General features: G+C 52.8%; 2 protein-coding genes across 2 annotated transcripts; both read right to left on the bottom strand.

Annotated features, from left to right (window-relative positions):
• Positions 1–1,304: 1,304 nt before the first annotated feature.
• LOC310911065 (ras-related and estrogen-regulated growth inhibitor-like) lies at positions 1,305–7,534 on the bottom strand (the record flags this gene model as incomplete). Its single annotated transcript, XM_083864243.1, has 4 exons — positions 1,305–2,625; positions 3,073–3,146; positions 3,803–3,859; positions 7,438–7,534. The coding sequence occupies 4 exons, from the start codon at positions 7,532–7,534 to the stop codon at positions 2,140–2,142; spliced, it is 714 nt and encodes a 237-aa protein (XP_083720369.1). The 3' UTR covers positions 1,305–2,139.
• A 6,568-nt stretch (positions 7,535–14,102) lies between these two features.
• Positions 14,103–24,717, bottom strand: MRPL21 (mitochondrial ribosomal protein L21). Its single transcript, XM_083864407.1, has 7 exons — positions 24,656–24,717; positions 23,693–23,753; positions 22,420–22,505; positions 20,034–20,197; positions 18,375–18,427; positions 14,843–14,946; positions 14,103–14,322 (listed from the first exon to the last, which is right to left on the bottom strand). Exons 1-7 carry the CDS (start codon positions 24,687–24,689, stop codon positions 14,258–14,260), a joined length of 567 nt encoding a protein of 188 aa, XP_083720533.1. The 5' UTR covers positions 24,690–24,717; the 3' UTR covers positions 14,103–14,257.
• Between the last annotated feature and the right edge of the window lie 6 nt (positions 24,718–24,723).

The following is a 24,723-nucleotide window of genomic DNA, read 5'->3' as shown; positions in this document are numbered from 1 at the left end:
TCCCAACCCGTGCAGACCTCTCACCACAGGAATTTAGGATTTGTGCCCCCCAGAATTCCCCCCTTCCCAAAACCTCTCCCCACCCCAATGAATGCTGCATCCTCAAGACCTTCCTTTATAAGGGAGAGGAAACTGCCCCTGGAGAGCCATTAGAGGCTTCCACTAATTAGCAATTACCAGTCCTGAAGAGCTGCCTCTGCCTCTCCTAATGAAGTTTGGTGCTAATTATAGCAGACAGGGCCAGGAGCCCTGGTGAGGGGCTGAGGCAGCAACCACACGGAGCCTTCTGGATTCCTTGGGATATTAAAAAGGGCCAGGGTTACTCCAGGACAGTGATCCTGGCCGTGCCGAGTGCTCCTCCATTGCCAGGAGCACTGGGGATGCTGTTCCAGCGCTGGCCTGGCTTCCTGCTCATGAGCTGGTCCTGTCTCATCCATCACTTGGAATAATTCCTGCTGAATATTGCGGGATTCCGCCATGCCTGGCTCCAGCCAGCAGCTAAATCCATCTCCTTGGACAAGCCTTGGGGAAATTTGGGAACTGAGCAACGTGGAATGAGAGCACCCAAATCCTTAATTTGACAGGTTCAAGTGTGTGTTCAGTGTCCCAGTGGAGTCCAGTCCCTCCTGAGCTCTTCTCTCCCCATCCCAGCACTTCCCAAACTGGCTCTTTTCCAGCCAAGGCAACAACACCCACCCCAGCTGCTGATCACAAACCCCCAGCTCCCAGTGTTCGACTCCCTTGGAAATGCCATAAACCCCCTAAAAATAAACAAATGCCACCCCCACCCTTGTCCAGCCCCCTGAGGCATTTTAGCCCAATTTGGGCTCTACCCACACAGAGCCCTGAGCGAATTTTAATTCACTAAATTAAATTTAATTCAATTAAATTGAGATTTTATTGGAGGTGCTGAGAAGGAGCAGCTCCATTGCTTTCCCAGCCCTGCTCCTTGATGGGGCTCATTTTCCCTCCCACAGGAGAACGTAGGTGTATGAAGAGAAATGGAATATAATGAATCCCCTTCCTTGAAGGGAAACCCCTGGGACAGACACAAGGAGCACCAGGGAAACATCCCTGGGAGTTGTAGGAGGGAAAAGGGTGCCTGAGTGGGTTCTGGAGCAGGCTGGGGAGGTGGGATAAGTGGCTTCCCAGGCTGTGGTCTTCCAGGGAAACCTTTTAGGGGTGGAGGAAACCTGGAGGGTGCATGGTGCCAGGGCTTGGGGGCAGGATAAGGGGGATGCCCAGTCCTAATTTAAGGGTGATCCCACACTGTGTACTCCTTTCCTTAGGCTCCCTAAAATAACCTATCCCAGGAGTGCCACAGGAAGTTGGGAACTCGGTTTTTATTGTCACAGGACACGGCAGCAGACAATGGGGTCAGTCACAACAGGGGGACAGGGGAGTCACACCACAGGGTCCCAGCACAGCCACACAGCCCCTAACATCCAGAGGGAGGGAAGGAATATGAACCATGAGCCTGGCTCCTCCCCACACCTTTCCTGCCCCATCCCTGTGCAAAACGACAAGTCCTCAGCCCACGGTGATTTCCCTCTGGGAACAGGGCAGTGGATGAGCAGACAGAGGGGGACCTGCAAACAGCTTCTGGAATCGGCTCCGTTGTGTCCATGCTACTGAGCACAGCCAGGATGGGCTGGAAGGCTTTGAGGATCATGGGGGTTTTACTCACCAGCCACACTGAGGAAGCCACAGCAAGGCTCCATTCCCAGGGAATGGCTGGTGCCAGTCTGGGAGGCAGCACGGCCCTCAGGGTCACCCAGCATGGTGGGTGCTGGATTTGGGGTACAGACACACCAAGCCAGCTCAGGGGAAGGGGAAAGCCCCCCCACACGTGTCTATCCTGGGTCTGAGCCCCACCAAAACATGGCTGAGCCTCCCTGCAAGGGTTGTCCCACCACCACTGGAGTCACCAGGGCCACCTTGGCTACACTGCAGCCATGCCAGAGGGGGAGGAGGGAACAAAGGGATCAGATGGATGAAGAAAACCTTCCTTGCTGGCACAAAGCCCCTTGTAAGAAGAACCACAGGCTTTTGTGCCCCAATGCCACCCTCTCCACTCCTGACCTTCCCCTTCAGAGAGCCAGCACAGCCCCAGCAGCTGCCCCCATCCCGGGCTGCCGCTCACTCGGGAATGTAGTCCCTGAAGGAGTTAAAGCTGAGGCTCCGGCCTGTGCAGTTCAGCGTGGAGCTGGCTTGCATCTTGGGAATCTTTTCCATGAGCTTGGACACTGTCCTCCTCTTGAAGGAGCCCGGGGAGAAGTGCCCCTGCCTGAGCAGCTCCTGGTAGAGGCTGCTGAACACCGCCACCGGCTCCTCGTAGCTGTCCCGGGTGGAGATCTCATAGAAGGGAATCTTGAGGGCTTTGGAGAGGTTCTCCCCGTCCTCGGTGGACACCATCCTGTCGAACTGCAGGTCCTTCTTGTTGCCCACGATGACGACGGGGGGCTGCTCGGTGGCGCCGCTGCGCTTGGGGCTGGCGTGCAGGTGGTTGATGAGGAAGCAGAGCCGCATCACCTCGTCGAAGCTGCAGCGGTCGGTCACCGAGTACACCACGGCAAAGCCATCGCCCCACTTGATCTTCTCCTCGATCTGCAGAGAGTCCTCCTCCTGCCGGGGCACACGGGCTCCTGTTAGCACTGCTGGAATGCCAGCACTGCTGCATGCAACCCCGGAAAACCTCCCCATCTCCATGAAGGGTTTGGGGACAGCAGCGGTAACACCGGCAGCCCAGGGCAGGGATGGGGTGGCTTAGGCAGTGTGGCAGGTGGGGACAGCCATCAGTTCTGGCCTGGTGTGGATATTGGGGGAATCAGTGCTCACTTGAGCTGCCAGGATGCTCCACTGGCACAGGAAGCAGAGCTACGCCCTACACAGAAATGGGGGAATACTTACCCAAAGCCACACTGTAACTGAGGTTACACATAAATTCACCCTTTTCTCCTGAGGTGACCACCACAATGTTCAAGACACCAGGAATTAGGGCAGTGGAAGAGCAGGGACTGCCTTCCCTGGCAGGCTACTCTGTTCCGATGGTGTTTTCCCAGCTGTGCTCACCTGTCCGGCCGTGTCGAGGATCTCGAAGTGCACCATCTCCCCATCAATGACAGCCACATGCCTGTAGATCATTTCTGGACAGGACACACAGGGAAGGTGTGTGAGAAAACCCCCAGGGAGCAGCCACAGCCCAGGTGGCCTCAGTCACCTGGGTGGCCAAGAGGACAGCAGTGACCAAAGTGTGGGAGCAGCAAGGGAGGGAGAGGGGCTCCACTGGAGAGTGGGAGTAGGGGATATTTCTGGGACATTCCAGAAGAAACATGGCTTCAGTGCTCAAAAAATAACTCAAATGCAAAAAAACCCCACCAAAATCCTAGAATTCAGGAGAGCACGGGCTCCAGGGGCTTAGATGCCTCCTGTCCCTTAAAAGCCATCTCCCAGCAGATTGGGAAGGAATTTGAGGAACTGAGGAGGAACTGTTCGTTTGATGGTTGGAATCACAGAGGTCTTTGCCAACCTAAATGATTCTGTGTGATCCTACGATTCTAAATGATTCCATGATCCTATGGCTGAGCCTGCAGCACCTCCCTGTGCAATCCAATGGCTCATCCCAATAGATTTTGCATAAACAACACCAGACAGGGGAAGAAAGCATGCAGGAGCCAGGGAGGTGTCAGGATGTCCATGGGCTGCCTGTCTGGTTGAGGAGGAAAAAGAGGTAATATGGCAAATTTGAGAGTAGAGTTGGCTCTGCCATGGTGACAGCACCAAGGAAAAGGAGTTTTCCTACCTAGGGTTGGGTCATAGTCTCCAATGAATCTCCTGGTGATGAATCGTACGGTCAGCGCTGGAAGAAAACACAACAATCCTGTTGGAGTTGTCAGTCCTTTGGACTAATTTTTCCTCCTTGCAAGGGCAAAGGAGCAGCAGGAGCAGCCACAGCTCAGGCAATTAAACCCCCTCATCTGATTACACATCTCCCTGCACCAGAGCCAAGATCAAAGCCCAAATTGCTGGCAAAACCCTCCCTGGGGCCTTTGGCCCTAACATCTTTCCCAGGAAGCTGCTTTGGAAATGCAGTGCTGATGCCTGGAAAGGGAATTTCTGGACAAAGCCATGGTTGGGAGGGTGAAGAGAGTGCAGGAGTGGAGGGTGGAAGTGGTGCTTGAGCCCTTCAAGGCGTTAATGATGATAATGGGGATGGGAGTGAAAGGTAGTGGAGAGGCTGAGAGCTGGCTTGGAAAGGCAACAGGAGTGGAAAGTGAAATTAGTGGAACAGTGGAAAAAAACAGGGTGGAGGGAAAAAACCCAGAAGAGTGAGGCAGGAGCACAGAGCCAGGAGGGAGAGGAGGAAGGGAAAACAGACCAGGAGTGTGACAGGAGGATAAACCTCACCAGAACTAGGATTTGATGAAAAGCCATCCAGAAACAAAAGGCGAAAAGAGAAGCCAACACCAAGCTGGGGCAACACTCGGAGCTCCCTTTCCCTTGCACCCCAGGGTCAGTTTGTCCCAGCTGCCCAGCAGCAGGTGTAGCTGGTGTCCTGCCCTCACAGACCACACCAAGCCCATCCGGATCTGTGTGTTTATCCCAGGAATGTGGCACTCCACATGGACCAGGCTTAAATAACCACAGAAAGGGAAAGACAGATGCAGAAACTTCTCCTGCCTCCCACACCTGCTTGGCTCGTCTTTGGGGGCTTCACCGTCCTCTCTCCCTCCCTGTCTGTCTCTGGGTTTTAAACCTGCCCAGCAGGGAAGGGATTTGAAGAAAAAAGCAGGTAATTTAGCCAAACTGCTCTGAGGAGATAACCAGGGATCCCGCAGGAGGCACCTACAGGCACCTTCAAAGAGGTGAAGGAATTATCAGGGGGAGCAGGACTCGGTCTCTAGAAAACACCTGATTGTGTGTCATATGTCAGGCAGTCACCCAAAGCTGGAGCACATGGTGTGGGATGAGAAGAGGAGCCAATTAGATTGATTAAAAATTGGCTGGAGCGCAGGAACACGAGGGGAGCTGCCAGTGGGGGGAAGCAGCCGCAGGCGGAGCAGCCGCAGCCACCCAGCCTTATAAGGAGCTTTTTCTCCCCATCCTGAACATCAGTCACCTCGGGAAGGGCTTTCCTTGGAGCTGAAAGGGTTAATCGTGCTTTAAATGTGGGCTGGGGGTCGGCTGCGGGCTCAAGGGGTGATTTACCTGCCAAGGAGTCGGCCGGGCACCTCGGGATGGCACCGAGTGCTGCCCACGTGCTGCCCTGTTTATGCCGCTGCCGAGCGGCTCCAGCGCCGCCGATCCATCTTCGCTCCACGTGCTGCAGGCAGAGCTCTGCTCTGGATTATGGCAAAGTTTACGCTGGCCAGCAGCAGCAGAGGACAGCACAAGCCCCAGCTGGGCTGGATTTCCAGCCCCCGCTGCTGATTCACACAGCTCTGATCTTTAAACCACACGGCTGCACCCAAACCCATCCCTGCTCGGAGGGTCTGGGACCTCGGCTCACCAGATCCTGAAGGTTTCCAAACTGCTCTAAAAGCACCCAAACTCTTGCTGAGAAACAGGTTTTTTTGGGGTTTTTTTGTTTGTTTTTTTTTTTCCTTTTGCAGCTGCCCACGTGGGATTTGCCCTTTGGTTGTTCCCGACCTGGCTCTGTACCCCCGAGATGCTCTGGAGTGGGGCCCACTCACATCCTGCCGGGATGGGAGCTTGGCAGCTCGGGGATGAAATTCACCTTCAGCCTCCCCTGCTTCACACCCTGGCCAGGAGGGATGTCCCCTCCACCTTGGGGACACAGCTGCCTCCTCCATCCTCCCCATAGGAGCTCAAGCGATGATGCTGCTGCTCTTGGCTCCCTCCTCACCTCTCCCACTCTCGATCCATCACCTGGGATGTCACCTGCCAGCCGGGCAGGGACAGCAGGACAGGTGTCCTTGTCCCCAGTGCAGGGGCTGGCAGGCAGCAGGACCCAGCAGCTCGGACACAGCCCCCGGGGAAGGTGACACGCTGTCCCCTGGCAGGGGAGGACGTGCAGAACAGCGCCCAGGGGACACAGATGGGGAGGGACCCACTCAGGGGGCGATGCATGCCTGCCATTCCCGGGGGCTGCTCCCTGTTCCTGGCACGCTCCAGCTCTCCTCTGCACCAGCCACTATTGATTACCTCCCTGTCCCTGATTCCGTGCCCAGTGTCACTGTCACAACCCCCGCTGCTGCAAGGCACGCACGCTGACAGCCGAACTCACCTGGAGGAACTTTTATGAACCCTGGGCAAGATCCCACCCTAAGGAGGAGGCACAAAAACCCCTGCACCTGCCCACAGGAGGGGCCCAAAGCTGCCAGGAATCTGCTGTGTGCCGGGTGGGATGCCCAGCAGCAGGGGGACACACGTGTTTGGGGTGAGGGTGAGCCAAAGGATTCCTACACCACGTACAACCATCTGCTCCATCGGGGCCAAACGCTGCCAGGGATCCCCTCGAGGCTCTGGGTACCCCGGAGCTGAGCCCCATCCCGTGCTCCAGCATTGCTCAGGGAGAGCTGGCAGTTGCTTCCTTCAGTGTAATCAGGGAATTAGGATTTTTCGTTAATGCCTGTTGCTGTACATGGAAACACAATTCCAGTGGCTCTGACAGCCCGGCACAGGTGCCACTGCTGTGGTGCCTTCCCTTTTCCAGAGGGGCAGGACATTCCCTGTCCCCAAGGGCACGGTGGTATAGCTGTGCCCTACCAGGCTTCACATGGATCGTGGATCACTGCAATGTGGATCCATGCAGATCCACGGTTTTCCCTGCCTCTGACCCCAGTCCTGGCACCCTGGGCGCTAGAGGGAACACCTTTGCCCCCAAGTGCTCACAGCTCGGGATGGAGGAGCGGGAAGCAGGGAAGGATGATCCCCAGGAAGGAATGGGGTGAAGGAGGGAGCTGAGGTGCTCCCAGCACAGTATCCCAAACCCCCACCGCAGCAGGCACAGACGGAGAACGCTGAACAAGGCACAGGGAGAGGGAGTTTTTCCTGAAGGAAAACAGCCCGGCGCTCTAGAGGAGGCTCCACAAAGCTGCTGAGGGCGCTGGGAATGAGCAGCGAACTCCTCACAGCCGGGAAAACCCAATCCCGAGGCTGGCTTTTAGGAAAGTTCTCCCGGTCAGTGGTGAGCACCCCTGACCCCCACGCAGCCGGGGACCCCTCGGACTTAAACCCCCCCCGGTTCGGGGGGCACCGGGAAAATGTCCCTCGTCCCGGCTTTCTAAGGGACTCGGGAAGGCTGGTCCCTCTGGCCGGGAGAGAGAACACCGGGGGGATGCTGGGGGAGGCCGGGGCGATGCCGGAGGGGCGCCAGGGCATAGCAGAGGGATGCAGGAAGATGCCAGAGAGGTGCCGGGGGGATGCCGGAGGGATGCGGGCGATACCGGGGGACACCAGGGAGCCCGGTCCTACCTGTCTTGCCCACGGCGCTCTGTCCCAGCACGACGAGGCGCAGGGTGCGGGCCGGGCTGAGGCTCACGGAGCGGCGCAGGGGCCGCGGGAAGCTCATCCCGGAGCCGGGCCGGGGCTGCCCCGGGATCCGCCGCTCCCCGCTCCGCCGGGCGCTGCTCCGCCGGCTCCGCCCCGGGGGCCGGGCGGGGCTCAGCCCCGGCGGGCGCGGCGGATGCCCTCCTCCTCCTCCTCCTCCTCCTCGGCCAGCGGAGGCGGTCCGGGAATTGTGCCTCAGTTTCCCTGCACGCAGCAGTGTCGGGCGGCGCTTCCCGGACCTGGAAAGCTGCTCCCCCCATAAAGGCGCAAAGCCACTTTGGACGGGGCTATGGAAGGTCCCTGTGCATGGCAGGGGGTGGCACTGGATGGGCTGTGAGGTCCCTTCCATCCCAAACCTTCCTGGCATTCCCTGAGTCTGTGAGTGAGGAAAGAGGGAGGTGGTGGAACACCTCTCCAGCCAGAGTGCTGCCTGTCCCCAAACCGCTGCCTGAAACCATCACTTTCCCCATGTTTGTGCACCAGACAAGTTAGTAAAGACAAGAGGAGCTGACTTAGCCCCGGCCTTCCCCCTTGTCCCACGAGCGGGCACGGAGTGAATCCTGGCTCCAGCGACTAAATCCCCATGGATATCCAAGAGCAAGGACTCCACACCAGCCCTGGAACCAAACTTTGTGTGTTTTTGTGCAGCAGCACCACCAGGCTGATAAGCAGCAGTGTGAAGGCGTACCCAGGTGTGCAGGGAATGTGTAACAGCTTGGAGCAGTACTTGGAGCTCACATGGATGTGCCTTGAGCATCCTGGGAAGAAATAACAAGCCTGGCAACACCTTGAGCAGCATCTTAACTCTCTCCACCAGACCCCAGAACGCTTCTGACCTGTGGACACAGATCCCAGGTGACACCAGTGCTGCAAAAAAAGAAGCTGGGAGAAGGGACCTGGCCAAGGGTTTGGAGCCTTCAAACACCCACAACAGGGAGTCAGCCCCTTTTCCAAAGGCTGCAGTCATTTCTCGGGCACAGGGATCTCTCAGCCGGACCATCTGGGGTGACTTGGCACAGACCACTTGGTGCTAGAGGGAACATGAACCCACCTGGTATTTATAGCCCCTATCAAGTGTCCAAAGGGAATGTCCTGGTGCCTACAGGGACATCAGCACTCAACCAGCCACAGGGTTATCGGGATCGCAGCTGCTGCCAGCGGGATCAGTGCTGGAGAGAGGCCCCTGGATAACACAGGGATTGTTGTGGAGGGCCTGGAGAGCCAGCAGACCTCTCCCAGAAACCCATCTTGCCATCACGTGTGTCTTCCTTGTGCATCAGCCCCTGGAAACAGCCCTGCTCCGGCTTCTCCAAAGCCAAAAATCAGGCTCATGGCTACATCTGGACCCCAGAAAACAACAGCAAGGCAATAAACAGATTTTGGGACAAAAGCTGATTCCCAGCTGGGGAAAGGGGGGCTGGGGGCAACAAGAAAAAGAAGCCTCCGTTACATTCCTTCCCTATTTTTAGCCCCATTTCCTACGGAAATGAGATGTCTGCAATCAAGCCCTCTTCTTGCCTGATCCTCTCCAAGACCAGCTTTAATGCATTGCCTGATTCCAGGCAAATGAGGAAGAAGGCACAGGGAAAACCGTTTCCCTGAGAGTTGTGTGACAACAAATGGGCAAATTTCATGGAAAAACAACCTTTGCACTTTGGAAGGCAGGAACTGGCTGGGGGAATGCAGAGTAACAATTCCTGCTGCTCCAGGTTCCTATTGTGCTCTCCTCAGGTGCAGCACAACCCTGGCAGCTGGGCAGTTGCACTTGCCTTAATTCCAAGTGTGTTAACAGCACATGGATTTTTAGGGATGGAGGAACAAAGGGACAAGAAGGATAGAGTTGAAGTGGAAGCACAGCTGCACTCATGCCACAGACTTCCAATGTCACCTTGGGAAAATCAGCTCCCTTCCCACCACCCCCATGACCACTGTGACATTCCAATCCCATACCAGCTGCTCCAGAAAAATACACCCCTGGATTCTTTAGGAAAAGGCCAGTGGGGAATCCTGGAGCTGGGGAGTTTTGTCCCTGACAGCACAGCTGGGAGAAACTCCTGCTCCTCACGCACAGCTCCCCTTGGCGTGGTGGAAGCCACATGCGTGTTCCCACAGGAGCACTCAGCACCACATCCCACGTTTGCCAGGGAATGTTTGGCTGGATGACAGTGGAAACAGGACGTTATCACCAGTGATCGCTGGATGATCCACCTCCAGCACTCTGCAGCAGAGCCAGGTGGGAAAGGTGCAGGAGATATTGTGTCCTGGTGAAATATTTGTGGTCAGGCTATTCCATACCTGCCGGTCCTTCAAGACACGGAGTCTGCTCTGGGAACCAAGCCAGAGGCTCCCATGAATCACATCCCTGCAAACAGAAAATCAGCTGAAATGAAAAGCTGGGCTAAAGCAAAGAGCCAAATCCCCTCAGGTCGTAGCCTCAGATCTGAGGGGGAGGGTGATCCTGTTCCATGGTCCAAACCACTTCCCTACTGGATCAGCAGCTGTTTTGAGAGCTGCCCAGAAACTGAATTTTGAGGCTTTTTAAACTGGGCAATGGGGTTTTTTTCACTTAGGAAAGGAAGATAAAACCCTAACACCAGCCCCTTTTTTGAGATGATCCAAATGCATGGAACGCCAGCAGATCTATGGAGGAGCCAACTCCAGTTCAGAAATGATTGAGGTATCTCAAACTTTGGTTCCCAAAGGTTTAGCTCATCTCCCGAGCCTCCATTTGAAGGGCTCAAACCCTTTTCCAGCTCACTCACCATATTTAATTGCCACTCCTTAATTATTGCACAGACATTCCCATGTGCAATTCCATCAGGGAATGCTTTCCAAGGATCTAACTAAAGCCATACTGCCCTGTCCACAAACATATTTTGGGTTGCTGCAGCAAACCCAGCATGCCCAAGAGTCCTCCCAGCCTTCAGCTGCTCACCTTCCTTGATTCACTCTGCTCTTTCTGACACCAATCTTGCTGTGAAACCCCTGCATTCACATCCAGGAGAAGGCACAGGGACATAAATCCCAGTTGCTCCTCCATTTGCTATAAATAGGGAGAGGGAAAACAGATGAAAGGCCCTGTGTCCATGGCCGGACTTCTCCGTGTGGGATTTGCATCAACACGGACCCACTGGGAACATGTTCCCTTTCTTTTTTTAATAAAAGGCTGTTTTTGAGGTCACAGGAGATAATAAAACCTCTAGTGCAAGAGAAATCCAACCAACACAGCTTCTTGATGTCCCGTTCCTGTCTGCTGCTGAAGCGGATTCCGACACGCGGCCGGATCATGCTGAGAAAACAAATCTGGCTCCACGTCACAGCTCAAAGACTCCTTCCCAAAGCTGTGAGGGATAAAAAACACAGGGGAAGGGGCAAATTAACAGCATTTCCCTCCCGCCCCAGGGCCTGAACAACATGTCCTGAGAGCGTTCCGAGCCGCTTTGCCACTGGAATAAACGCTGGCAGCTCATGGGCTGGCAGAGCGCGTGATCCCAATGTCCTGAGGGAGCTGCTAAATCCCTCTGCTGCCCCGTGGGTTCCAAAGAGAGTGTCCTGCACTTTGTTTTCCCGCAGGAGCTGGCTGTTGGGAAGGAGGACACTGCCACAGCCCCCGTCTGTCAGGCTCCAGCAGGCTCCACAAACAGCTCCTCACGGCAGGAAGCTTCCCCGCTGCGGGAATGGATATGCTGGAAGCTGATTTTAGAACACAGTGCACTGTGCTGAGGGAAGGGAGGCAAATCCCATCGTGGAAGTAACTTAAACCTCCAGAAAGGCTGCAAAAAGCGATCCTGTGGGATGACCAGGATGGGGCTGTTTTACCTTCCACGACAAGAAGGGTTTTATGTGAAACACGAGTCCAAGCCCCTCGAAGCTGAAACACCCAGAGCATTAGAGGGGTTTGGAACAGCACCAGCCTTTGAAATAATGGAAACCTCTCCCCAAAGCAGCTGGAACTAAGGGAGAGGGGAAAACCTGGAGCCACAAAAGGATTCCGGTGCCATAGGCCACTCTGGAAAGGGCAGAGGAGGAGGTCAGGGCTTGGACACAGAAATTAGGGATTCAACCTCTCCCGGAGAGGGGAGGGCAGGGACACACACGCTCAGGGGACACACACCTGGGATCCAGAGAGAAGCAGGGCCAGGGATCCTCTTGGTGCTCCTGCCCAAAACAAGGGATGCAAGGGCACCTCCCGAACCATTCCCGCCAGCTCTTCCCGAGCAAACCTTGCAGCTGGCGAGAAAACAACGCTTCCTTATGATGGGAAATGTCAGGGAGTGCGGAGCCAGTTGTCCTGCTGCCGCGGAGCCCTGCCGGCATTCTTGGAAAGCACAGCGGGAGCAGCACAGGCAGCGGCTTTGTGGCCAGCGGGCAGGGATCAGCGCTGGAATTCACTCCCCAATTCCCAGCACATGCCCTCTGCTCCGGCTCTCCAGCCTCCCTCCCGCACTGGGGAGGGGGGACAGACGCCACAGGGGTGGCCGGAGCCCAGGCCTGCTTCTTGTCTAACCCACGTGGAGCTTCAGCTTTGGGCAAAGCAGCTCAAATTCCACCCGGATCTGTTTTGTCCTGGCAGATAAATTTCCACCATCAATCAGTGCTTAAGGAAAAAAAAAAAAAAAAAAAAAAAAAAAAAAAAAAAAGCCCAAACCTGTTTTGTTGAGAAATTCCTGCTCTTAAACTGTTTTGGTGCTATTTGGCGCCAGGAAGGGTGACAAGGATCATCCCCCTGACACATGAACCCCCTGGAGACCTGTGACTTCACCCCTGAGAGCTGGGCATTCCTGCTTCCACTTGGAAGGACAAAAAGCTTTTGATTTCAATTCTCCTGAAGAAAACATTAAAATAATCCCTTTTTTTTCCTTGGTCTGAAGAAATAATTCCAACAAAACCTGCCTATTTTGCATAATAAACTTTTCAAACCCAAAACTTCTCGATACTAGTTGGATTTTTTTCCCCTCCTGAATTTATGTCCCCCTCAATATGCTGTGAAACCACCCTAATTTTGTCTAGTATCTCACTTTGATCAGAACTACATTCCCAAGGGCTTTTGGGGGGATCAGACTTGCAGAACTTAAGCCCTTTGCTTTTCCTTTGACTCCACAGCAGCCTCTGCCCTCCGTATTGTTGAGCCCTGAATCTCGTGTTATTTCCAAGTGTTTCTTCCTATTTGGGAAGGACAGAACATTCCTGCTACATCCCCTTAAAAGCCAAGACATGCTGTTTCTTAGCCCCAGCGCTCAAACACAGAGGGACTGAGGGTTTCCAGTCCAATTCCTTCGGCTGGCAACGCCGCTTCCGCTGTGGACCAGGAACAGCCTGCATCCGGAGGCTGCGGTCCCTGTGCCAGCCCACAGCACACTCTGCCTGCTGCTGGGATCTGCTGGTCCCAGCATGGAACTGCAATCACCTCTGGGAGAAGGGGAAGAGGTGAGAGATGATTTTTGGAGGGGCCTTCCCACCCCTTCCATTTGGAAGAGGTTGGCAACAAGGATGCAACAATCCAAGCTGTCCCTGCCTCCGTGCTCCATCAGCTGCTAAAAACTGTGTTTAACCTCAGCAGCAGGGAAAGAGCAGCATTCCCAAGGGCTATTTGTGCTAGAGGGTCTGAAATGGGAAGGGCTGAGTCCACCCCTGCAGATCCAGCTGTCTCCAGCGGCTGAAGAACCAGCTTGACCCTGGATCCTTCTCCAGCTGAAGGTGAAATGCAGCCACAGCCGCCACAGCAGTGCCTGAAGTGATCTCCCAAAGGAATTGTGAGATTGTACAGCAGGGCCAGCACCAGATGGAACAAAACTCCCATTTCCCTCAGCACAGGGTTGTGGCAACCTTTGTCCCCCCAGGAGGCACCATGGTGGGAGTCCAAAGAACACCCAAACGTGGTTTTACTGCTAATTTGAAGCAGGGTACTCCCTAGGGAAGCGAGAAGGTGAGCAGGGCCTGTTTTCCCTTCCCATGGTGGCTATCAAGAACCCCACAGTACAAGAAACTCCAGGAAACTTCAGGAAACTTTCCTCCTGGTGGATATCCAGCCTGGAAACACCAGCAGACCTCAGCTGGGTCCACCTGGCCTTGTATGAGCTGCTCAGGAAAGGACAGTGCTCAACGTGCAGCCATAGAAGAGGGAAAAGACCAGGATCTAAATATGGAATACACTCAGCAGGTCAAAACTCAGCTCTGAAATAAGCCCAAAATCCCTCCTGAGCCACCAGTGTCTCATTTTGATGGTGTTACACACGCACGGTTTATTGCTGCTCACCTTCAAGAGGGGAATTTTTCAGCTCCACTTCCCAGTGCTAATTGTTAAGAAGGATTTTCATGCCTTGGCACGATTTAGGAGTAGATCTGAGACCCTGCAGTCACCTGGTTTCACTGCTCTCTTCAGTCCTACAGGCTGAGGGCCTCGCTGTACCCCAGGATATTCCCTGGAGCCACACAATGCCAAGAATTACATGACCAGAATTCCTGAATTCCTAAAGTTCAGAGAGGTGGGGAAGCAAAAAGATCCATAATGCATGAAAAGGCTGGACAGCCAGCAATGGATCCTGGGTGGTTTAAAACTCCTGGCAAATAAACACCAGCAAGGCTGAGGCAACAGTTTAAAAAATATTTCATTATTTTAAAAAGAAAGCACATAGAGATTTCCATTTCCCACCACAGGAACAAGTCCAGAACTTTGCAGTGCCGAGGCAGTTTTATTTCCACAATTGCCTGGAGCCACAATGATTCCCAGGCACACTCCCTCCAGTTAGGACAAGCAGGGGTAGATTTCGATGGTGTTGATCCGGAGGACGGTCTGGGGGTTTGCAATGACTGAAAAAGAAGGAAAAGGGAAAAAAAAAAAGGATCAGGAAACAGCATAAACCTTGTGTCTACCTCATGCCAGGGCTCCTGGAAGGCTGTGCTGGCTGACAGTGGCATTCCATGGGGAATGCCAAGGACAGCAGGTCCCAGAATGGCACTAGGGCAGCCTGGTCAAGGCTTTACCATCCATCCCATATAAAAATAGCCATAATTCTTCCCTCTCTCAGAGAAGGAAGAGTCATTTGGCAACCAAAACCTGGAGGACCCTGTTCGGGCTTGCTGGGAGTTGTGATGATAAATCCAATGTTTAAGGCTTTGGGAAGAGACTGGGATTGCTTTCCTGCCCAGGAAGTTTGGGGAACACAGAAGGAATATTCAATCCTGGTGCTCTGTGGGCACAGCTGGGAGTGGGGCTGGCCCCTGAGGGGCTCTGGGGACACAGAGAATGAGCCCCTTCCTCGGGTCCTTGTGCTGGGATACCTCTCCTCCCACATCCAGCAGGGAAGGAAATGTGTCCTTTCTCTCTTACTTTTCTTCCTCTGAACGTTGTGCCTCCTCCAGAAGCGCATGTTGACCTTGGGCCACGACTCCGTCTTCTCAATCACCGTGGCCTCCACACGGACCAGGTCCTTCCTTAAAAAGGAGTGTCAGAAACATCAGATTTTAGTTATTTACATCCTACTCCTGGGCAGCAGCTTTCTGGGGGAAGAGACAAAGGGATAACACAGCCTGCCTGACAGAGGCAGATGCTGGGAACTAGAGATCCTCCGTGGGAGGAGGGCCACCTGCTCGGGCACAGCCAGAAGCCTCCAGGTGCTGTACCTGGATCAGGAGATGTGACAGGTCACAACTTCCCTGTCATGTGAGGGATGAGATCATTCCACCAGAGCAGGCAGCAGAGACAGAGACCTGCAGGAACTTGTAGGACTGAGGCAAGATAAACTGCCCTGGCACCTCCAGGTGATCTGACGTGCCCTGTTTTGGTTTCAGCATAGGATGAGCTCATCCCTGCTCTAGTCACCAAGAAATCCTTCCTCCTCCCATCCTGCTCCCCACCCAAGTCCTTCCTCCTCCTCTAAAGCATCACAGACAGTTAGAAGAAAATCTCACCTTGTTGGAAACACTGTAACTTTCCCAATAATTTTCCCAATAATTAATTGTTTTAATGAACCATAAGCAATTTTCAATGCTGTAGCCAGCATTCAGCAAGGCTTGCCAGAAGCTGCTGCCGTGGAAACACAATTTTTGGGAAAATTACAGAAACTAAGTTTTGTTAAAACAACTGTAATCAACCTTGATATGCTTCAAGGGTCTCAGAAGGTGAGAACTCCCAGGCAGGATCCAGACTAAAGCTTTGGATAAGGGGGGGTTTTAGTCAGCAGCCACAGGGAAGGAGGAGGAGCTGCTCTTCCATGCACAGCACTGCAGAATTCCATTAAAAGCTCGTTAAGTTTGCCACAGGAAGACATTTAAAGACCATTTTGCTGACAAACGGCTCTGTCTGCACTTGAGGGGGGCAGAGGGGGAAGCCCATCCAGCTGAAATTGTTCCAGCAAGGTCACTGGGAGGCCAAAGGCTTCAGACAACCACCATCTCTTAAAATCCACCCTGGGGGTGTGATTGAATCAGAGATTGGATCCTGGAGGAAACCGATTTATCTGCAGCTAGTGACCAGGCCAGAAAAAAAGAGATATAAAATAATATAGATTTTAAGAGACCACACTGTGACCCTGACATCCCAGCTCCAGGATTTGCTCCAGATCCAACACACTGAACCACATGCAAACCCTGCAACCCTGAGGGAGAAGCCAGAGAGCAAACTGCACTCCAGCCGTGGTTTACCTCTAATTTGGGACTAAACTTCCTGGATTCAAGGCCCTGATGAGTTCTCTGTGGGACTCAGCTCTAGGAACTGCTGGTGGGAGGCTGAAGCACGACAGAAACCGACTTGCTACAGAAGAGCTCGTGGGTAGGACAAATTCTCAGCAAAACAGAGCCCAAGGAGAAAAAATAAAAATCTCTATCAAACGTTTTAGGTATGACTGGAATGTCCATAAAAATAAGAAGGGGGTCACACATTTCCCAGAGCCCGACACAGCTGGGCCTGCTGCCTCCAGCAGCAAAATGTTCCATGGATTAGATTTTTGCAGGAGGTGAGAAAAACTCAGGCTGGAACCTCATGGATCTGAGCTGGGCTGAAAGGTGCTGTCAGGAGGCAGAGAAAAAGATCCAGACAAGTTACAAGCCCACAGGATCATAACTCTTGGAGGTCATAACTCCAGCTGCCAAGCTCATTCCCCACAGGACTGAATCCCAGCCCAGCTGTCTGGGACAAGAACAGGTCCAAAGCCTTTGGCACTTCCACTGCAAAAAGGGGCAGGTAGCAGGAGAAACAGCGAGGTTTCCTAGAGGGAAAATTCCCATCAGCTCTATTTTGTCTAGAAATAAGGCAAACTTTCCCTGCACTCATGCCTAACACAGGCTCCAGCCCTTGTGCCAGCCGGGGCTGGCAGTGACTTGGACAAACACGGAGCCCAGTAGATTCCAGAGCAGGAGCCAGCCAGAAGCTCCCAGAATAGCCTCCAGCATGCAGATGTGGTGTTTTAGGATTTAAAGAAGTGTTGTCTCGGGAGGTACGAGAGGAACAAACCCTGTCCAGCTGTCCCAAACAGGACACGTTTGGGAGCCGACGGGAAGTGGCTCCGGTGAAGTGTCCAGGCTGCGAGCGCTCACTGGGTGTTTATTTATACAACAACAGGAACACAGAACTGCTTCTGTTCTCATCCAGCCTCTTCTCTCCTCCCCAAATGTCTGTGGGTTAGGGGACTGTGTGAGAGAACTGCAGAGCACTTTGCTGGTGACACCCTTTTCCCTTTTTCTTTTCCTCATCCCATATCAAAGAGCTGGGATTTGGGTTATTTCCCTGCATCTCCCCCTCAGCCTTCACTCTTCCTGGCCAGCCTCTTCCTCCTCCCACTGATTCCCGTCAGCCAAAGGCCCTTGGAGTCCAGGCCAGATGTGCAGCCTGGTCTGCCTCAAGCTGCTGCCAACACTTCCCACACCCTCAAAGCACCTGCAGGAGCCAACAGCTGGTTTTCTTCCTGTCCTGGAGCTCCTGGCTATCCTTGTGCCAAATCCAGCACAAAGAGCTGCAAAGAACCACCCACCAGGATCAGCTGGGGAAGGAAGTTGCTCCTCACCTGCCCGACATGGCACATCCCAAAACTAAAAGCCCCTTTCTAATCCTAAAAATGAGATTCCCCTTCCTAAAACCTTCCCCAAGGGCAGTATCTGGCAGTAACTCATAGAATCCTGATTATCTGCTATTCCAGATCCACTTCCAGTGCTGTTACGAGGACTGGCAGCTCCCAAAATCCTGTCCAATGCAGCGACCCAAGGTAGGTACCAGCAGTGCCACTCAAGCCATGTTATCACTGCACAAATAACTCCTAAATATCACCAGCAGTAACACCTGGTCCACATCCCCATTCCTTTTGGGAAGGAAAAGGCTGAGGAACCAGGGGTTCTGTACAGCAAGTCCTACAGCACTGGGATGGAGGCAGTGCCAAGGGATAAACTTCTCCCAAGTTCTGTGACTGCTGGATTGCATGATTAAGAAGAAGGGAAAGATTAGGAACACTGAAATTAGGGTTAAAGCCTGCTGGAGTGAGACAATGGCAAAGGAAAGGGGTTGAAAACTCAATTCAAGGGACTAAGGAAAAGGATTTCTGGCTTATTTCAAGATGACCACCACCAAAATCAGGGTAAGAGGGTAGAGATGTTGAAGAGCAACACGTCCTGCTGGTTTGTGCAAGGAGGAAAAGATCCAGCTGAGGTGAACACCCAAGAGCTACCTCAGAACAGAGACCTGCTGCTCTCCCAGCACTGGGGTGGGGGAGAGTCACCAGAGGCTGATGAGCTGTTTTATTGGTGATTCTTCCAAAAGCCGCAAGGCTGGGATCAAAGTTAGTGCTGATAAATCCCAGTTTCAGGGACTGCAGAGCCCTGAAGCCACAATTAAACACAAAAATGTCATATAATTCCTTTATGAAGCATCTTACCCCAGCAGCGGCCTTCCAATGAGCGTGAAGTCATCAGCACCAACCAGCAAAACCTGGGGGAAATAAATCAGGCACAAATCATTGCTGATTGTCCTGGCAGAAATGCAAACAAGACCTTTCAAATTCTACAGCCATAAAGGAGTCAGACTGCTTCAAACCAGGCCTTCCCACATTTCAAACCTGACGCTAACTGGAGGGGTAGTGGGGAAAGCTGCTAACAGGCTGCAGACAGAGTCATTACTCTTCCAGAGAGCTCATCCCACTAAAACAAGACTGCAGAAGTATCTTCCTCCATGATCAGAACACACTGAACCTCTCTGTCCTGGCTTACCAGAAGCCATAAAAAAATCATGGAAAGCAATCAGGGAACAAGAATAACCTGCCTCGTGTGGGATCTGGACAAATGGCAGCTCCTAAGGCACCAGACTTTTACAGCAATTGGTACAAATCCCATTGGGGAAACAATTCCCTCATTCTCCTCTGTAAGGCCTCAAGATGGGAAATAAAGAAATGAACATCTGGGGGTCCACCAGCCCCTGATGTTTTGGGGCATTTCAGCTGCATCTAAAGGAACAGGCAGGATAAGAGAGGTTACGGTAGGAAAAGGCTGCATTTCAACTGAAATCATCGAGTTTGGAAGAGACCTTCAAGGTCACGGAGTCCAACCATCAAACCCAGCACTACATAATCTTCCCTAAATCATGTCCCCCAAGTGCCACATCCGGAGCCACTTCTCCCAGGACTGCCTCACAAATCCTCTGGCAGCACTTAAAAACCACACAGAAATGGTCATGAGAAGTCCTGGCTTTTGTTTCAGACAGAAAAAAATCCCTTAAAGGGCTCTGCTGTTCAGGCAAATTTTCTCCTTCACTCCCATCTAGACCTTTGCATTCCAAGCTGGCTACACCACAGAAATCTCTGCTGGACACAGGGATGTGGGACACAGCTGAGGACATCCCTAAAAAGCTGTTTCAAAACTGGGCTTCAAAGCAGTGGACAAGCACAAAAACTCCACAGCTCTCCTTAATTACTTGCTTAGCTCTAAAACCAACATGAAGGTGAAGCCAACAGCAATCCCACTCCATAATATTTCCCTTCAGTCCGGATTAACAAGCCTCTGCAAGTCCCTGCTTGTTGTCGAAGCCTGAGGATAAAGATATTATTTGGATCTTGGCAATTCTCCCCTCCATGCCCCATCCCTCTGCCTTCTACCGGCCCAGCATGATAAGGATCTTGCAGAGCCCTGAGGAGTTTACAACCCCTCTGGGAGACCTGCAAGGAATTAAGAGGTTGGACTCGATGATCTTAGAGGTCTTTTCCAGCCTAAACGATTCTGTGATCCACAGTGCTGGAGTCTCAAGGCAAACACAGGCTTTTGCTGCTGGCTCTGGAAACAACAACTGTCATTTTCTTTTTTTGGAAGGAGTTAGGACAACAAAAATCTGTCTCCCCACAGAGTCTGGCAAGACTCACTCCAGCCCTGTTGAACAGAAATCACAATAATATCTGAAACTGAATCAAAACCAAGGGAATTGGAACAAAGGAAAGGGCTGGGATGAAGATGGGAGACCCCAGGAGCGCTTTGGGACGTGGCGTTAAAACCGGTGATGGGTTTTGCCTCCAGGAACATTTGCAGGGAATCTGCTCTGGATTTTTCACCTTTTCCATCCGGATTCGGTCTCCACACTCGGCCTCCAGGATATTGTCCATCATGATGAGGTCTTCACTGGTGATTTTCCACTGCTTGCTGGCAAAGTGGACGACGGCAAAGAGCCGCCCGTACTGCCCCGCGGAGATCAGCCCGTTCACCTTCCGCACCACTTCTGCCGGCAAACAGCGGGGCAGGGGTCAGGGCAGCACACCCAGGGAGCTGGGAAGGGCTGGGAAAACTCCCCCAGCCACCCTGCTCTCCCCCCAGCACTCTTATCTCCTGGGAATCTTTAAGCAAGGATCAACAGCAGCGTTGCTTCCCAGATGTGCGAGCCTCCCTTTGTTAAAATTAATGATTTATTTGTATTTTAGGTGCTGGCAAAGCCACACATAAGTAAACATCTTGTATACACTGTGCAGCTTCTCTACACTGCTGACTCTCAGCCCATTCCTCAGGCATCCCAAAATATACTGTAGTTGGATATAAAGCATTCCAGAAAAGAGCTCTTGTCCATGCATCCAGTGTTGGGAGGAAACTCCCTCCATTTCCAAGTCATATGCAGACAGCCCAGGAGTCTAAGTGGTGCCTAAAGCATGCAGTAACATCGGGAAGGGCTTGGCAAAATACCAGGGAAAGGGCTTCCAGCACATGGCAAAGCCTGGCCCAAGGACTTGTACCTGACGGAAAGGACAAGAGGGACCTGTCCCTCACTCTTTCCCAGAAAAACCTCTTCCCACTTGCATGCAGCGTGGTGCCAGGAGCAGGACAGATCCCAGAGACCAGGTCCTGCACATGGACAAACTGCATTCACTGTGATCAGCTTCCTGGGCAGTCAATCCAACCCCAGTTTTTATGAGAACACCAAAGGTGTTGCTCCCTGACACCATCCCACTGCCAAACAGCAGCTTCCCACCCTGCCGAGCTGCTCAGAAAAACACATTTTCCTCGTTGTCCTAAAAAGTGGCTGAATCATTTTTGGTTTTTTTTTCTTGGAATGCAAACAGAACATCCCTTTGGGACAGACAGGAATCCAGCAGCAGGCAAACCCAACCCAACCTTACAGGAACACTCGGAAAAGGTCCAAGCTTCAAGCCCCAGGATACAAACTTAAAGGTAGAGGTAGGAACACAAATTATTTACAGGGCAGGAGCTGCTGGAGTTCCCACCAGAACAAAGAGCTGTTGATAACTCTTCCAACACCTCCAGTGCCAGGAAACATCAAGTGCTTGCTGACTTGGATCTCAGCACCATGTGGAGAGACCCATCCTAAAATATCCAGGGTTGTTTCCACGGCCAGCAGGAGACAGCAGGCAGAACTGAAATGCTCCCACTGCTGTTCCCTTTGGATAAGCACAGCCAGGAGATAACGATGCAATGCTCAGCTGCAGCAGGAGGGAAGGGGATGGGAGCAGGATGGGACTAATCCCTGAGGACGGGACCCTGCTCCCCACAGGGCTCGCAGGGAGCAGTTTGTGGTTCACTGCTGGGTCATTTCACACGCAGGGACAGGCCCCCATCTGTCACCTGAGCAATCCCGTGCCCTGAGCACGGGGCAGATAAAAAGCAGGATCTAAACAGCCCAGGAGGAGACACAGAGCAGGAGGCTCTCTCCAAAGCACATCCCTCAGTCAGGGACACACTCTAGCCACATGATGGGGGAGATCTGCAGGAAGGTGAGCTCAGCTTGTGAGCCTTGTCACTCCACCCAGAGCACTGAGTGTCCCAGGGGTGGGGACTCCAACACCCCCTGGGCAGCCCCTTCCAGCCCTTTCCAGGAAGAAATCCCTTCTGATGTCCAACTTGACTCTTCCCTGGCACAGCTCAAGGCCATTTCCCTTCACCCAGCAGTCCTGACAGGCTGAGGGGACAGGGACACGACCACCAATGTTCTGTCACGCTGTTCCCCACCTCGGCAGGTCTGTCCTGTGCCCACCATCCAACTGCTCCTGCTGGCTGGATCTTCTGTTTTATGCTCCAAAATACACCAGGCTGTCCGTGTGCCCACCATCCAACTGCTCCTGCTGGCTTTGATTTAGCCAGTGAATGGAAAATAACTCGTTTCTCCTGCCCAAAATGCTTCTCTCATGCTTTAATATTTTTAATGTATTGTTTCATGCCACACATCGTATCACATCAGGTAAGGTTCCTCTGGGAGTGTGACAAGCTGACATAAACTAAAGAGAAATCATATTATATCCAAATCTCTCAAAACCTGGAAAGCAGGTTTGAGCACAGTTTTGGTGGAGCACAATTCCAGCAACACTAAAACACATGAGAAATGAAAAAAAAAAACAACCCAACAACAAAAAAATGAAACACAAATGTCCAGCTGAAGACATTTATGCTCAATCAGGCCTCGAGGCAATGCTGGAAGACCAGATTTGAGACTTTTACCTGCATGATACTTGGCTTCTTCCACTGGATCTGGAAGTTTCACTTCAGGCCATGGGGGTGAAGTCAGGGAAGTTTTGGCAACAAGTCTGTGAAGGACAAGGTACAATTCACTCCAGCAGACAGATACTGCCAAGAGATGGAAAACAGGGAGAGGAAAGAAGGAAAAAGGAGATGGAGTAGAAATGGGTATTACTTACAAACACCCAACCAAAAGGCATCAGGTTACAGTTATAATATAATAGCACAAAACCAATCTTAGATATAAAGAAGAGGGAAATTTGCCTCAGAAAACTCCATGAGGTGAACACAGTGGTTTCTGAAATCTGAAAATTTAGATTTTGTAAATACCATCTCAAAATAAAAAGCAAATACCACCTCCCTGAGAAGGGGGCAGTTCAGGTTTTCCTGCATGCAGAAATCCACACTTTGCCTAAGCAACACAGGATGCACCAAATGCATAAAATATTCAAGAATAAATATGAGATGTAGTGGAAAAAAGCAAAATTTACTCAAAATCCTTTGCAACAATTGATTTTCTCTGTAACCCTGAGCCAAACATCCCAAAGGGCTTTAAATTAACAGGAACTGCAAGTACCTGTGAGTACATGACCACAGGCTCCGAGGCCTCATGGGATTCAGTGAGGATTTTGGGTGCTGCATCACCCAGGCAGAGATCCAAGGATCTCTGATCCTTGAGGATGAGCAGGAAGAGGGAACAGTTCATCCTGCCATTCTCCCTGGCAGGAATTCTCTGCTCCTGCAGCGTCCCCTCCTGGTCATAGCCAGCAGCAGGAGCTCCCAGCACAGGGAATGCACTAAAGGCACAACAAGGGGGCCCAAAGTGCTGGGAAAAGCAAAGCCTGAAGGTCCCACTGGAAGAGGTGTCACAGGATTCCAGAATGGTTTGCCTTGGAAGGGATGTTAAAGCTCATCTAGTCACAACCCAAGGTAGGGACACCTTACACCAGACCAGGTACCCCAAGCCCTGCTCAACCAGTCAACCAGGCCTTGAACATCTCCAGGGATGGGACAAAAGAAAAGGAAAAAAAAAAAAAAAAAAAAAAAAAAAAAAAAAAAAAAAAAAGGAAGGGAAGCATCCTTCTGGGTTCTGGGAAAGGTGACTGAAGTGACTGAAGGTAGGACTGAAGGTAGGCAGAGTCCAAAACATTGGGAAGCCAAGTGTCCTTCCCAGGGGAAAATCAGCTGCCCTCCCCACTCTGCTGAAGCAGGGCAGCATTCCAGGGGGAAGAGGCAAAGTGATGTGGGGCATTACCCTGGCTGGGGGGATGAGCTCTGGGAACTCTGGTGTCGGACCACGGCTGAAAGGAGGGAGGCTGAAAGGGAAAGAAAAGAGAATTAAACACAGGCAGCAGCTGCTGGGCTTCTGCAGAATTCCAGAGCCATTCAGGCTGGAAAAGTCCTCCTAGACCATAGAGCCCAACCTGTGACAGGTCACCACATTGTCACCCAGCCCAGAGCACTGAGTGCCACGTCCAGGCATTCCCGGGACACCTCCAGGGATGGGAGCTCCACCACCTCCCTGGGCAGCCCCTTCCCAGCCCGAGAAGGAGGAGACTGATGAAGTCCCTACTCCCTTCCATCCCATGGATTTTGCTGAAGGGTTTACACCAAGGTGGAAAGAACTGTGTAAAGCTGATTCTCCTTTCTGTTAACATTCCTCGGCTTTCGGGCTGTGGGAAAGACCCGAATCCCTTCTGCCTCTGTCCAGGGCTCATCCTGCAGGTGCAGGGCAAGGATACAGAGGGGCCAGGAGGCAGCAGTGGAGAATCTGGCCTGTTGTCAACCTCCCTCCTTCCCTCCCTCCATCCCAGCAGCAGGAAAAGCACAGCCCTTCCCATCCTTCCTTTCTTCCCAGCAGCTGGCACAGCATCTTCCTTCATCCTTCCTTTCCAGAGCTCCTTCCTCTCCTTCCTTCCCTCCATCCCAGCAGCAGACAGAGCATTTCCCTGCCCTTCTCAGCAGCAGGAAGGGCTCCTTCCTTTCCTTCTTTCCTTCCCAGCAGGAGGCACAGCTCCTCACTTCTCTCCTCCCTCCCTCCCACCCCATCAGCAGCAATAGCCCGCTCCATCCATTCCTCCTTCCCAGCGGCAACCCTGCTCCTTCCTTTTCTTCCTTCCCCACTTCCTAGCAGCAGGCAGAGCTCCTCGCTTGCCCTCCTTCCCTCCCGGCAGCAGAGGTAGACACTGTCCCGGTCCCGTTCCCGGTCCCCGCTCACCGCCCGCCCGCCGCCATCGCGCCACCGCCGCCATTGCGGTGACCTCGCGCCGGAGGCGGAACCGCGGG

This window comes from Zosterops lateralis (assembly GCF_965231275.1).
Source record: "Zosterops lateralis genome assembly, chromosome: 6".
Taxonomy (NCBI): Eukaryota; Metazoa; Chordata; class Aves; order Passeriformes; family Zosteropidae; genus Zosterops; species Zosterops lateralis.
Note: the sequence above shows the minus strand (reverse complement) of the source record. Positions and strands in the feature narration are given on the sequence as shown.

Bases quoted from the DNA above. Each gene is read 5' to 3' on its own strand.
- MRPL21 (XM_083864407.1), bottom strand. From the start codon at position 24,689: ATGGCGGCGGTGGCGCGATGGCGGCGGGCGGGCG. The intron at 22,506-23,692 runs GTAATGCCCCAC...TGTCCTTCACAG, and splicing joins AGCTCATCCCCCCAGCCAGG to ACTTGTTGCCAAAACTTCCC. The intron at 18,428-20,033 runs GTGAAAAATCCA...TATTTCCCCCAG, and splicing joins ACCGAATCCGGATGGAAAAG to GTTTTGCTGGTTGGTGCTGA.